Raw genomic sequence first — 14379 nt, 5'->3', positions numbered from 1 at the left:
TTTGGGGGTATAAACACAGCAATGTTCTCAGACATTTTTTGCATTCAAATCTGCCAAATTTCTAACTATTTCTTTGGAATAGATTCCTATATAAGAAATTTAGATTAAAGAACATGAACTTCTTTAGTAGTGCTTGAATATTAAAAAATTCTTTTCCAGAATCTTTTTACCAATTTACATTGTAACCCAGCCTGTGTATGAAAGTTTCTATGATATTGTACTCAAACCATGACTGTTACTTTTCCCCTCTCTCTGCTGATTTCATGAGCAAAAAATGGTATCATATTATTTTGTCTTATCATTTCTTAGATTATTCATGAAATTGGACAGTTTTCTTATGTTATCCACTTGTATCTCTTTTTTTAGTGTCTATTTGTGCCTTTTACCCTTTTATTTTATTTTTTCTTTTTTTAACCCTTTTATTTTTACTAGGGTTTTAGTATTTTTTTTATTATTTAATGAATTCTTCATATTTAAAGGATGTCAACCACTTTTCTATCATTTATTGGAATTTCTTTTTTTTTCAATTTTTTCTTTGCCATTTCATTTTGTTTATAATTACCTTGATTATTTAGTTTTTTTAAGTGACATCATAGAGAATTCATCATTTGAACATACGAATGAAGTAGCAAGAGAAACACAGATGAATCCAGTGTGTGATCTTGTGACTGAGAGATGCTATTATTAGGAAGAAGATAGAAAATGATGTAGAGTCAGGTCAACAGTCTAGAGAAATGGTAGAGGCAGCATGGAGTGCTCTGGCGTTCACATTTCCCGTTCTCACCTCAAACCTCCACCCCCGCCCCCATCTTTTAAAAAAATATATTTTAGCTTTAAATTGATCGTTTCTTTTGTGATAGCTACCATTGCTTTTATGTTTATTCTTCTCTATCACAAGATCATATAGATATTCACCTATAAGTCATTAAAGCTTTTTTCAATTCTTAATTATGATCCGTTTAGTTTAGTGTATGGTGCAATGTGAAGAAATCATTCCTCCCTTAATGGTTTTTTATTTATACTAGCCCCATTTATTATATTTTATTGTATAATCCTTCCTTCTGCCTTTGGGTCATTAGTATCATATGTAAAGTCATTTTTCTAGGGTCTATTTTTGAGCACTTATTTGTCAGTTTTTATGGAAAGGGGCTAGTGGTAAATTGTTTTCATTATTATAGCATTTAAATATGTGGCAGAGTCCGCCATCCCTCTTGTCTTTTTCCTTTTTTTTTTTACGTATCACACAATTGCACACGGAAAAGCAGGGATAGAGATCTTAATATCAATCAAGGTTGAATTCAAGACAAAAACATTAAGCAAATGAAGAAAGCTGCGTTAACCATGCTAAAGCAATGCAGTTCAAAATGAAAAGGCACATTATAATGCCAGAGCATGCAGTTCAAAGTGAAAATAAAACAGTGATGAATGTCTATCAACCAAACAACAGGGCATCGTCATTTGTCAAATAAAAACAGCAGGAATACCAGGGATAAATAGGAACATACTAGTGATAGGAGACAAATTTACTACTATTTTTCCATGACAGATCAATTGGACCAACAAAACACTAGAACATATATATTTATTTGATAAATAATACAATTAATAGATAAATATCAAACTCTGTATCTTGAAAATAGAGATTATGCTCCCCTTTCGAATGCCCATGGAATATTCACCATGAATAAAACATCAATTTTTTTTTTTTTTTTTTTTTTGCGGTACGCGGGCCTCCCACTGTTGTGGCCTCTCCCGTTGTGGAGCACAGGCTCCGGACGCGCAGGCTCAGTGGCCATGGCTCACGGGCCTAGCCGCTCCGCGGCATGTGGGGTCTTCCCAGACTGGGGCACGAACCCGTGTCCCCTGCATTGGCAGGCGGACTCTCAACCACTGCGCCACCAGGGAAGCCCCATCAATTATTTTTAAAAAATATAAAGCAGTTATACAATCCCAGTGCACTAAAACCAGATCTTTATATCAAAAACAAAAATCCCTACCTACAAAGGGCTCTTGAACATATAAAAGATATTCTTCATTCATAAGAAAATATAACTTTAAACTGTATTGAGTTATATTTTTACCAACAAGATTTGCAAAATAAAACTTCAAAATTTGATAACGTAGCATTGATGAGGATGTAGAAAGCAGGTGCTCTCATATATTGATCATGGGTGGCAAACTGGTACAATATCTATGATTGGCACTTTGGCAGAATATAGCAATAGTTTGAATCCTTCAATCCAGCAATTCCACTTCCAGTAATTTACCTGAGAGGTTTACTTGCATTTATGTAAATGAAATATGTACAAAGACATACATGTGAAACATTGCAGCTGTTTGTGACAGAGAGCATTTTTATTTTCTGAATTTTATTTTATTTATTTTTTATACAGCAGGTTCTTATTAGTTATCCATTTTATACATATCAGTGTATACATGTCAATCCCAATCTCCCAATTCGTCCCCCCCTCCCCTGCCGCTTTCCCCCCTTGGTGGCCACACGTTTGTTCTCTACATCTGTGTCTCTATTTCTGCCTTACAAACTGGTTCATCTGTACCATTTTTCTAGATTCCACATATATGCGTTAATATATGATATTTGTTTATCTCTTTCTGACTTACTTCACTCTGTATGACAGTCTCTAGGTCCATCCACGAGAGAGCCTTTTTTTAATAATGACTTTTTTTTTCAATATTTATTTATTTGGCTGTGTCAGGTCTTAGTCGCGGGTCTTAGTTCCCCCTCAGCATGTGGGATCTTCGTTCCCCAACCAGGGATTGAGCCTTTGTCCCCTGCATTGGAAGGCGGATTCTTAACCACTGACTACCAGGGACGTCCCAGAGAGCATTTTTAAACAACCTAATTTTCATCTATACAGAACCAATTAAATAAATTATATTGTATTCCTAATGGAATACTATTCAAATGTTAAAAAATAAGGAAGCTCTTGTGTACTGACAAGGAAAGGTCTTCAAGATTCATTTAATGGAGAACAAAAGCAAGTCCATAACAGTATAGCACATTACCATCAAGTAGAAATGTGTGTATGTTTTCCTTATTTAAAAAAAGATGAAGACACTAGTAAGAGTGGTTACGTTAGGAAACCACTAAGGTGGTGGACAGGGAAGTGCAGATAGTGGACAGAGAAGGGGAGAAGACTTTTCACCACTTTTTTATGCTTTTGAATTTTTGTTCTTTATATTATCACCGATATGTTATTTCAGATGAACTTTAGAATTACTTCGTCGTTTCTCCATAATATTTCACAGCAAAACTTAAAAAAAAATATCATCCATGATCGTGTATATTTCAGTCAATAAAGCTGGGATATTGTTTCCTCATTTTCTTTTCTTTTCATTTAATTTTATTTATTTATTATTTTTGGCTGCACTGGGTCTTCGTTGCTGCACACGGGCTTTCTCTAGTTGCTGTGAGCGGGGGCTCCTCTTCATTGTGGTGTGCGGGCTTCTCATGGCAGTGACTTCTCTTGTTGCGGTGCTTGGGCTCTAGGCACGTGGGCTTCAGTAGTTGTGGTATGCGGGCTTCAGTAGTTGTGGCTTGCAGGCTCTAGAGCACAGGCCCAGTAGCTGTAGCGCACGGGCTTAGTTGCTCCACGGCATGTGGGATCTTCCCGGACCAGGGCTCGAACCTGTGTCCCCTGCATTAGCAGGCGGATTCTTAACCACTGCGCCACCAGGGAAGTCCCTGTTTTCTCATTTTCTGATTCTGATTGTCCTTTCACTTCTCTCCGGGTAGAGGGATTTAAGGAAGTTAGTGGGAAAAGGTGATGTTTTCACCTCAGTTGCCTTTTCCTCTTCTTCTCTGTAGATATCAGACTGAATGCACCTCCCCTGATAGAATGTAAGGTCTACAAATGCAAGAATTAAACAAAAAAAATCCATTTTGTCACTGGCGTATCCCTGATGCCTAGAACCACGCCAGGTACACAGGAGGCACATAGTAGGACAGAATAACTCATTCTAAGAAAATTGATCACATGCATATGCCAGTCACTGTTTTAGACACTTGGACTACTTCAGTGAAGGAAAGAAAAATCCCTGCCCTCCTAGAGCCTGCTCATTTCTTCTTCAGTTTACCTGCGGTGAATGGTACCTTCTCTCTATTCGCCCTACTCAGAAACCTGTGTTATTCTTGATTTCTTTGTCTCCTTCACCGCAACGTCTAATCAACAACTAGGACCTCTAAACATCTATAGAACCTGTCCACCTTCTTCATCACCTCTTCCTGGGCCACTGTCATCTCTCAAATCACCCTAACAACTCCTAACTTGCTTCCTGGCCCCTGGTCTTGCTTCTCTCAGCAAACATTCTCTCCCTTGTAAAGGGACAGAGATTTCCCCAAGGTAAATGTGGCAGTGTCGCCCCTGTGCTGCAGACCCTTCAGGGGGTCACCAGTTTGAAGCCCCAGCTCGTTGACGATTGACATGGCCCTTCATGACCAGCCCCCGCCTTGAGTACTCACATGCTAAGGTCAGGCCAATTGAACCTCTCTAAGAAGCTTTGCTGGAGCCATTGTCTCTCTTACCTGTGGGCCCTGGTCCATTCTGGGCCTCCCGCTTTGAACAGGCTTCAGGCTTTTGCTTGAATTTACTTCCTCTAGGAAGAGTCACCCAACCCCCTAGACTGGATTAACTGCCTCTGCTAGGGTGTTTTGTGCTACTTGGTACTCTTCCCATTAGGACTGTATCACAGTTTATGGTAATTATTGGTTAATTAGCTTCCTTCCCTCGAGACCAGAGTTTCTCGGCCTCAGCACCATTGGTATTTTGCACTGGATAACTCTGTTGTGGAGGGCTGTCCAGCACGTTGTAAGGTGTGGGGCAGCATCCTGGCTTCTATTCATCAGGTGCCAGTAGCAACCCTTCCCCCATCCCCCGTTGTGACAACCAAAAATGTCTCCAAATGTCCCCTGGAGGGGAAGATCCACATGATTGAGATCCACTGCTCTAGACCAAGCTGTTGGAGGACACCACGCATATCTGTCCACTCCACCTGGCGGTGTCATTGAAGTCTTCACAAGGGAGACGTAACACCTGGATCTTACAGGATGAGCAGGCGTCCACCAACACGGAGGAGAAGGGAAGACGTTATGGGTCATGAGGGCCGCATGTGCAAACTCTAAAAAGTATGAAATGGCCTGGCACATTACCTAGGCTATGGCCTGTTCGGTGTGGCTGGAATGTGGCTGCCACTGGCAGATGGACAGGAGCTGACCCTGGAGAGGGGCAGCTGCAAGTCCTGGAAGGCTTCTATGTCACATGCAAGTGACTTTGTTCTGTAGACCAGGGGTTCTCCAGTGTTGTGTCCCAACACACGGGTGTGCTGTAATAACCTCCGAGGTAGGTGTCTCAAGTCATAACTAAAAATAAGGTTTTGAAATTTATGAATGACTCACCAAAAATAGAGTAAAAGCAATTAGTGTGGAATACGATACAGTTATGCCTGTAGTACTGGTCACTCATTTGGCATCTTGCTGTGCTTTCTGCAGTGGGAGAGGGAGGGGTGTTTATCTTGTCACCTGTGCTCCCCCTAACTCTGCACGTGAGGAAATGTGCCTCACGTGAGCTTCATGACCCCAAGTGTGTTGCAGCAGAAAAGAGGCTGAGGGCTGCTGCCTACAGCACCAGGAAGAATCAGCCATTTTTAAAACAAGCGAGGGGCACAATTAGGTTTGCATTTTAGAACAGACCCTTTGGCTGCAGGATGGAGAATGGATGGTGCAGGGCAACCCTGGAGAGAGGGGGACCGGTTAGGGAACTGATGCTATGGTCCAGGTGTGGGATGATGAGAGTCTGAATTAAGCAGATGGATGGAGGGGAAGGCTTCGGGTTTCAGAGAGGTTATGGGGATAAAGTCAATAGGATTTTGTAAGTTGTTGAGGGAGGTGACGACAGAGGAGGGCTGGGATGACATCTAGGTTTCTGGTTTGGCTGATTGGGGATAGTAGGAGAATGACCAGGATGGGGAGAGGGAAGTTCAAGGTAATGTTTTAGGCATGTTATCATTGGGAGCTTGTGGGGTATCAGGGTGGCCATATCCTCGTGAGAAGGGGGATATGGGAATCATTAGTGCAGAGGTCATAGAGAAGTGGTGGCTGTGGGTGAGATTGTTCGGGAAAAGCCTAGAATAAGAAGAGGAGAACATCAGTGTCAGCACTGAATGGTACAGCTGGACTCAGGGAATAGTAGAGGTTGAGAAGGATGGGTCTGAGAATTGGGATGATAATTTGGAGAAAGTGGGAGAAAGGAGTTGTAAGAAGGATCACATGTGTATATTTGTGTCACTCGACAGATCTGCTGGGGGTGGATGGCATTTGAGACCATGGCACTCTGTTAAATTCACATTGGCCCTTATCCTTTTCAGGTGGCAGACATTAATTGGTGGACTTTTGCTTCATGTGTCATGGAAACTGGGCTGGGCGGAGATCAACAGCAGTTCAAGGTAGGACCACCTCTTCTGTGATTGATTCATGACTCATACCCAGCTTCCTTGTGTATTATTTAACTTCTTCTGGTGTTACATTGGGAAACACGGGTGTTTATTTGAGTTGTATGATCTCTTAATTCCCTTCTAATCTTGAGATTAAATGATTTTGTAATCAAATAGAGCTCAAGTAGTGTTTTCCTGGTTAATAATGCCACTCTTTTAATATTAAAATAAATTGAGATATACAATTTATAATACCATATTAATTTGGCTTTGTTTTAGATCATAGGACTACTCTGAATAAGTTATTAAATCAGCTTTAAATTTGGGGGGTAAATTTTTAATTTTGAAATTATTTCCTGCTTACAGAAAAGTTAGAAATAGTACAAAGAAGTCCCATATCCTTTACTCAGATTCCCCAATTATTATTTCACCTTGCTTCTCTTATCAGTTTCACTTGATATATACATACATATTTGTATATATGTAATTTTTTTCTGAATTATTTGAAGGTAAGTTGCAGATTTTTTTTTTTTACTTCTGAATTGTTGAGCATGTACCTCCTAAGAGCAAGGATGTTCTCTTACAGGACTACAGTAGTTATCAAAGTGAGGAAGTTAACATTGATGCAATACTATTATCTCATGTATAGACCGATTCATATTTTGCCAGTTTTCTCAGTAATATTCTTTATAGCCCTCTCCACAAAAATTTGATCCAGGGTCCGATTCAAATCACACATTATTGTTATGATCCTATTAAGACCGCTTTTCAAATAGATTTAAAAGAAATGTCAAAGACAATGACATTTTTCAACCAAAATTGTAATCCGAATTGGCTGTTCAGTCCTGCCTCACCCAAATAAACCCTCAGATTCTTTGAGAACATCATGCCTTGCCTGAAATCATGCACAAAATGAAAAGAAAATGAAGTCAAGGTTTACACGAATAAGGTAAACAACCCAACTGAATGATCAGGCCAAATCATTTGCCTCGTGGTCCAAGTTATCTGCCCAACTTCTCCATGAATTAGATTAACTGCTTCATTGCTAAGTCATCCCTTGGCTTGGCACTCTGGAGAAGCTTTGAGAATGAGTCCAGTATAAATATTAATAAGTTTGGCTTCTTCTGAAAATATTTAACTGGAGAGCAAAACACTGGTATGATGAAGTTTGACAAGGGAGAGGCCCTGGGAACTCAGGTGTGGATTAATTTCCCTGACCCTATTACATCACAGTCCATATTCTGAAAGACTATCACACACAAGATGCTTAACTAATCCAAAGGAGTAGTTCATTAAGTCATAATTTTACATTTCCATGGTAGAGCGTCCTCCACTTGATAAAACCCCAAAATATAAAATTTGGGGATTTTATATGTGATATTAAGCACAGGTCTTACTTTATACCTCATTGTTATGGTGGATAGTTCAAAGAGAATGGGTCTTCATTTAAACGAATAGGAGCCCTGAATTCACAAGGACTGTGATAGTTCTAAGATTTAGTTAAATGATGAAGCATTTTGACTCTAATTAGTTGAATGTATTCCTCCACAGAAGCAAGAGATTGGACTAGAATCAGAGAATTGGCCGTCAGGTTTTGCACTGGGGTCCACCGGTGCTGATCAACATGGATCTTCCTCTTTTACACTGTCCCTGACTATGATTATCTTATAACTTCTGATGTGAATTATTTACTTGTTCATAATGGTCATTTAAACATTACCTTAGGGAATTCTCTGGTGGTCCAGTGGTTGGGACTCCGTGCTTTCCCTGCCCAGGGCCTGGGTTCGATCCCTAGTTGGGGAACTAGGATCCCACAGGCTGTGTGGTGCGGCCAAAAAAAAAAAAAAATTAAAATAAAATAAACATTACCTTAGTCATATTTCCTTAAAAGCGATGCCATTGTTCATACTCAAACATTTTTTGTATGTAAAATATACATAACATAAATTTTACCATTTTTAAACAATTTTTAAGTGTACAATTCAGTGGCATTAAGTACATTCACAATGTTATGCAACCATTACCACCATCCATTTCCAGACCTTTTCACCATTCTAAACAGAAACTCTGTACCCATTAAACAATAGCTCCCCCTTTTTCCTTCCACCGCCCCCACCAGGCCCCTGGTAAAGCTCTGTTCTACATTGTCTCTATGAATTTACCTATTCTAGGTACCTCCTTTATATGGAATCATATAGTATTTGTCCTTTTGTGACTGGTTTATTTCACTTGGCATAATGTCTGCAAGCTTCATCTGTGTTGAAGCATGTGTGAGGATTTCCTTCCTTTTTAAGGCTGAATAATATTCCATTGTGTGTATAGAGCACATTTTGTTTATATACCACATTTTGTTTATCCATTCATCCATTGATGGAATTCTTCATATTTTTATTGCTTTTTTTGGAGGGGGGTAGAGGGGATGACTAGTAGAACTGGGTGAAGTCAAAGATTCTCAAGATGCTTTTCCTGGAAGAAGTGGTCCTTGACAGAGAAGGATCCACTAGACACTGTTGTCTCTTTAACTTGCATGATGCTAGGTGCCACCCATCTCAGAAGAGCCATAATCGTATCCCTTTTTGGTCCCCTTGCTAAATCTCCCAGAGACTTTTTCACCTCTATCCCCTGGACTTCCTTAGGTGGTTTCACAGCCACGCACGCATGATGTCAGCTCAGTTAAGCATCTCGTCAAAGATTCTAGTGTCTTAGTTTGTAGTGGGTCTTGTGGTTAATAACTGCTGTTACTGCTCAGCATTTCCAGTTACCATGGGCCCTGGGCAAAGGGGTGTTAGCAGGTAGCAAGCAGCAAGGACCCAGCTCCAGTGCTCCTTTGTGTGTGCCTGGGCTGGGTTTGTGTTTGCTGTGGCTGCTGTTTCCTACTGGGCTTGGTTTTCTAATGATGTCATTAGAGAACCAAAGCCCAGCTTTGCTGTGTGACTGTGTACTTGTGCAGAGATAGCAGAGGTTGGGCTCTACTAAAAATGGAAACAACAGGTGGAAGACAGTTTGGAGTCCCTGATGGCATGATGGAATGTCATCATGGAGTTATAGTGATGGGGCTGGAGGGTGGGCCCCAAATTGGTCCTTAATAGCATATGCCATAGAGAGCTCATTTAGACTGTCCTTGTAGCCTGGAGCACAGCAGCAGAATCCCAGATTCCCTTGCAAACAAGTCGCAGACCCTGGCACCATGTTTCTTACATTGCAAAGAGGCCATACCTGCTGTGTTTGTCAGCCTCTGGCCACATCATGTATTGACTCCACCTAGTGATCTGATGGAATCATTCTTCTCCCAGGATGTTTCCCTGGCAGCCAGTTGTTATCACTGGGTGTTGGATGATGCCCTGGAAGCCTCTGTCTTGGGAAAGATAACACTGGTTTTCAGTCACAAGCTTGTCATTATGTGGTGGCAACTGTTGTAGCCAAGACTTTGCAGAGCATTGAAGTGATTTTTCTAGCAGATGTTGGAAGTCCTGTGCTGAAAGCTTTTTGTATTTCTAAAACATGATCCTAAACGAACACTTTGACCTGTTTCAGCTGACTGGAAGTCTGGTAGCACAGTGAGACCGTGTCACTCTGTTAGATTCTAGAATCATCGCTGAGGACCGACTCAGGCATGATTTCATTGGAGTCTTTAGATGCCATCTCCTGGCTCCTATATTACCAGGCTGCATGTTTAAATAAAAACATTTTGAAAGTAATCTTTAACCCACATGCCACTTTGTGTCCACTATGCATATGAGAGTAAAATTTTGATTCTCAAGATTTTCAAGTATGAGAAATTCTAAGTTAAAAAAACCTATGCCATAATACCTTTGTGACCAGAGATTTCTAATAGATAAAGAAGCCCTCACACCATAATTTTACATTAAGAGTCTTTGCTGGGGAAGCATAACGAATATCTTTGATAAAACCTCCAAATTAACTCATCCTTCTCCCTAAAGAAATGAATAGTGAGACAATCAGGGTCGAGATTGTACTTCTTTTTAATTATTGATTATTTATTGTTTTTTAAGTGAGCTAGCCCACCTTTATGAAAGCTACTGGTGGTTGGAATTTCCCAAATCATGTAATGTATTGATATTTCATTTTGAGTGACTCTTTTAGTTTTCTAAAAAGTCATCTCTGCTCATAGAGGAAAGTTAGCACTCAAATTCAAGTATTTTTGATATTCTTCCCAGTTGTTTTCTCTCCAGAGGAATGCTTTACATATATACATATGTTGAAATTACTTTTTGGGGATAATACAGTGAACTTTCAAAACTTCCTCAGGAAACATGTTTAGAGCCACCAAAAGGATAAAATATTGAATAAAAGCTGATTGGTGTTGGTGTGGTGATTGGGCTGGTACCTGGGGGGAGTCCAGGAGGCCAGCGATGGCAAAAGGACAGGAGTTTCTGAAGTATCAGCTTTATTGAAGTGTCACTTGCAAATAAAATTTTAAGATGTTTAAAGTGTACAATGTGGTGATTTACTGTATGTATACATTGTGGAAGATTCTCACCATCTAGTTAATGAACACATCCAGCACCTCACATATTTATCTTTTTTTTTTTTTTTTTTGCGGTACGCGGGCCTCTCACTGTTGTGGCCTCTCCCGTTGCGGAGCACAGGCTCCAGACGCACAGGCTCAGCGGCCATGGCTCACGGGCCCAGCTGCTCCATGGCATGTGGGATCTTCCCGGACTGGGGCACGAACCCGCGTCCCCTGCATCGGCAAGCGGACTCTCAACCACTGCACCACCAGGGAAGCCCTTTTTTTTTAATTTTTAGTGAGAACATTTAAGTTCTAGTCTCTTAGCAAATTTCAGTTATACAGTACAATGTGATCAATTGTAGTCAACATGTTATACATTGGATCCTCATAGGATACGTTATTCATCATTCATGAGTAATCAATATACATTATTCATCTTGCAGCCGAAAGTTTGTGCCCTTTTACCAAACTTTCCCTGTTCCCCTCACCTCCCAGTCCCTGACAACCACTTTTCTACTCTCTGTTTCTATAAGTTTGACTTTTAAAAAAAAGATTCCATGTATAAGTGATGCCATGCAGTGTTTGTCTTTCTCGGGATGGGATATTTTGACCTTTGACACCTGCAGGTCATGCCCACGCCACTCAGTGCATAGGAATCTGCTGAACTCACGATTTGTCATAGATACACCACGTGTGGAAGTCACTCTGAGTCCATACAACCCTTTCTGGCCTCTTAAGTCCATGGTGTGAAATGTAAACCTCCCCAGACTGAGATCAAAGGAGTTATGTCTTGCACATTAGCTTGGATTTGCAGTCCCTTGTGGACTGTGCATGGGCAAGGTGCTTGTACTGGGTTTTCTTTCTTTCTTACATCTATTAGAGATGAGATATGTGCCTCTTCTATCCTGCCTCACTTATTATTCGGGGACCTGGGTCGCCTATATTTCTTTTTCTTTTTTCTTTTTTGGACTATATTTCTTAGTACTGACTTCTCTGTTCTGTGCCATGCCTGCCATCTGTCTCCTAAGGCTCACTTAACTGCACATCCAGCCTTGGTCCTCCCAGGGGAGGGGTGAGACGCCCAAGGGTACCACCACTCAAAAGTTCCAGACGTTGGGACCCAAGCTGCCTTACTCTAAATCAGCGGTCAGCAAACAAGAGCCAGAAAGTAAATGTTTTAGGCTCTGTGGGCCATGCAGTCTCTGTCACAACTACTCAAATCTGCTGTTGTAGTGGGAAAGCAGCCATGACAACGTAAACGGATGGGTGTGGCTGTGTGCCAATAAAATGCTATTTTCCGCAACAGGCAGCAGGCGGGATTTGGCCCGCGGGCCCTTGTTTGCTGCCTCCCGGCTCTAAGCTATCCTCTCTGAGAAACGGTGTCATCACAGGGTTCTTGGGTCCAAGTAATATTAGGGCTGGACAAAGGAGTGTGGCCCTCTGTGAGTCAGGGAGAGAGTAAGGAATGAAGGAGAAAGGTCTAAGAATAGGAGGAAACAGTGGGAAAAGGGAGTAAGACACTTTGAGGACTATATTCACCAGGAATGGACCAAAAAGATGAAATTAGGTGTCTTCTATAAGTAGGAAGTTAATGTATGCAGAAGTCCTTTTGAATTGTAAAGCAAATACTGATTTTACAGTTATAAGGTGTGTTACTGTTTTAGGCAGTGCCAATCAATAGTCAACACATCAACTCTGGTATCTTGGTCAGGTGTTATTTTCATGTTTGGAAACTGCTTTGAGGTCACTAGGTGTCAGTGTAATGCAGAGAATTTTTAAGAATTCAGCTCAAGGATCCCACCAGGCTCCCATGAACAGATAAACGAAGTGTTTTCAGGGAGCAGATGTTCCCTCAATAATGCATGCTCTATTTGAAAAACAAATGATTTAATTTAATTAGCCTTCATCTCAATAGCAACAGTTTTATGATTCATGCCAACAGACTATTGTTAGCTTCTTGTAAAATGCTTTATTCATCAGGGTTCTTAGGGACAGTAGAGCGTGCAAAAGCAGAAAAGAAAAAGTACACGATGCAAACAAGATGCAGCATTTGTGCTTATAACTCACGTAGGAAAAATTGTGTATCACCACTATTTTCAAAGCAGACCCTGTAGCAAATAGTCCTTCAATAGAGTACAGCCTGCAGTCTTTCCCCCAAGGAGTTCCTACACACACACACACACACACACACACACACACACACACACACACACACACACACACACACACACACACACACACACACACACACACACACACACACACACACACACACACACACACACACACACACACACACACACACACACCACACACTGGCTCAGCCCTCACACCACAGAGACTCAAGATTCTGTCAGGACCTCCTTAGGATTTAATCCCATCTTGCGTCAGCACAGAAGGCCCAGATGGTGCCACCTTGTGGATTAAAGGTGGAGAGGAGGTGCCTTAATAGATGTGCCTCGTTTGTTCCTAATGCGCAGGCTGTTGGGTGTCTCAGAATCATGCAGTGTTAGAGCTGCCAAAGAGCGTCTCAGCCAGCTCAGGCTGCTATCACAAAAGACCACGGACTGGGTAGCTTAAACAGCAGACAGTTATTTCTCACAGTTCTGGAGGCTGGGAAGTCCAAGATCAGGGTGCCAGTCTGGTTGGTTTCTGTTGAGGGTTTCTTGTGGGTTTACAGATGTCTGCTTTGTTCCTGCATCTTTACATGGTGGGAGTGTGTGGGGGGGAGAGAGAGAGGGGGAGAGAGAGAGAGAGAGAGATGGAGAGAGGAGGCATGCTCTCTTGTGTCTCTTCTTACAAGGGCACTAATCCCATCATGAGGGCTCCATCCTCATGACCTGATTACCTCCCAAGGGCCCCACCTCCAAATACTGTCATACTAGGGGTTAGGGTTGCAACATACGAATCTTGGGAGGACATAAACCTGCAGATCATAGCAGAGAATGAGTCAGTATAACATCTCTGGAAGGCAATTTTGTAACCAGTCACAAACTTTAACGTGTGTATCTTGGAACAGCAATTCCACTTCAGGAAATGTATTCTGAATATTGTGAAAACATCATAAATATGAGCAGAGAATATATTCAAGGATAATCATTACTGTGTTAGAATAGTAAAAACCTAAGATAAGCTTCAATGTCCAGCAGTAGCCTGGTATTCAAGTATTAACAAATTGGGGATGACTTTTGTGGCATGGAAAGATGTGAAGCAGGTTATAAAACAACCTGTGCAATTGCATCCCATTTTGGTTGAAATGTTCATATACGTGCATATGGATGCTGTTTGGAAGGAGATGGAACAAGGTATGAACAGTGGTTATCTTTGGCTAGTAGGATTGTGATTATAATGTTTTTCTTGATAATCTGTGTTTTCAAAATTTTCTAACATGGAAGGTACCACTTTTTAATAAGAAAAAGAGATAAATTATTATAGGAAACAAAATAACTGCCTCC

The 14379-nt window shown here is 41.1% G+C and overlaps 1 protein-coding gene across 8 annotated transcripts in view; it reads left to right on the top strand.

The window, feature by feature from the left end:
* The window catches only part of TMEM241 (transmembrane protein 241), a 107539-nt gene that overhangs the window by 3152 nt on the left and 90008 nt on the right, over window positions 1–14379 (top strand). For all 8 annotated transcript variants that reach the window (XR_014295786.1, XM_082641296.1, XM_082641297.1 and 5 more), the window contains exon 3: window positions 6385–6462. Coding sequence is in view for 7 of the 8 variants with exons in the window: in XM_082641296.1 (XP_082497422.1) it covers window positions 6385–6462 (78 nt within the window). In the remaining variant the exon portion in view is untranslated. The remainder of the gene's footprint in view (window positions 1–6384; window positions 6463–14379) is intronic.

Source organism: Mesoplodon mirus, assembly GCF_964341445.2.
Source record: "Mesoplodon mirus genome assembly, chromosome: 13".
Lineage (NCBI taxonomy): Eukaryota > Metazoa > Chordata > Mammalia > Artiodactyla > Ziphiidae > Mesoplodon > Mesoplodon mirus.
Note: the sequence above shows the minus strand (reverse complement) of the source record. Positions and strands in the feature narration are given on the sequence as shown.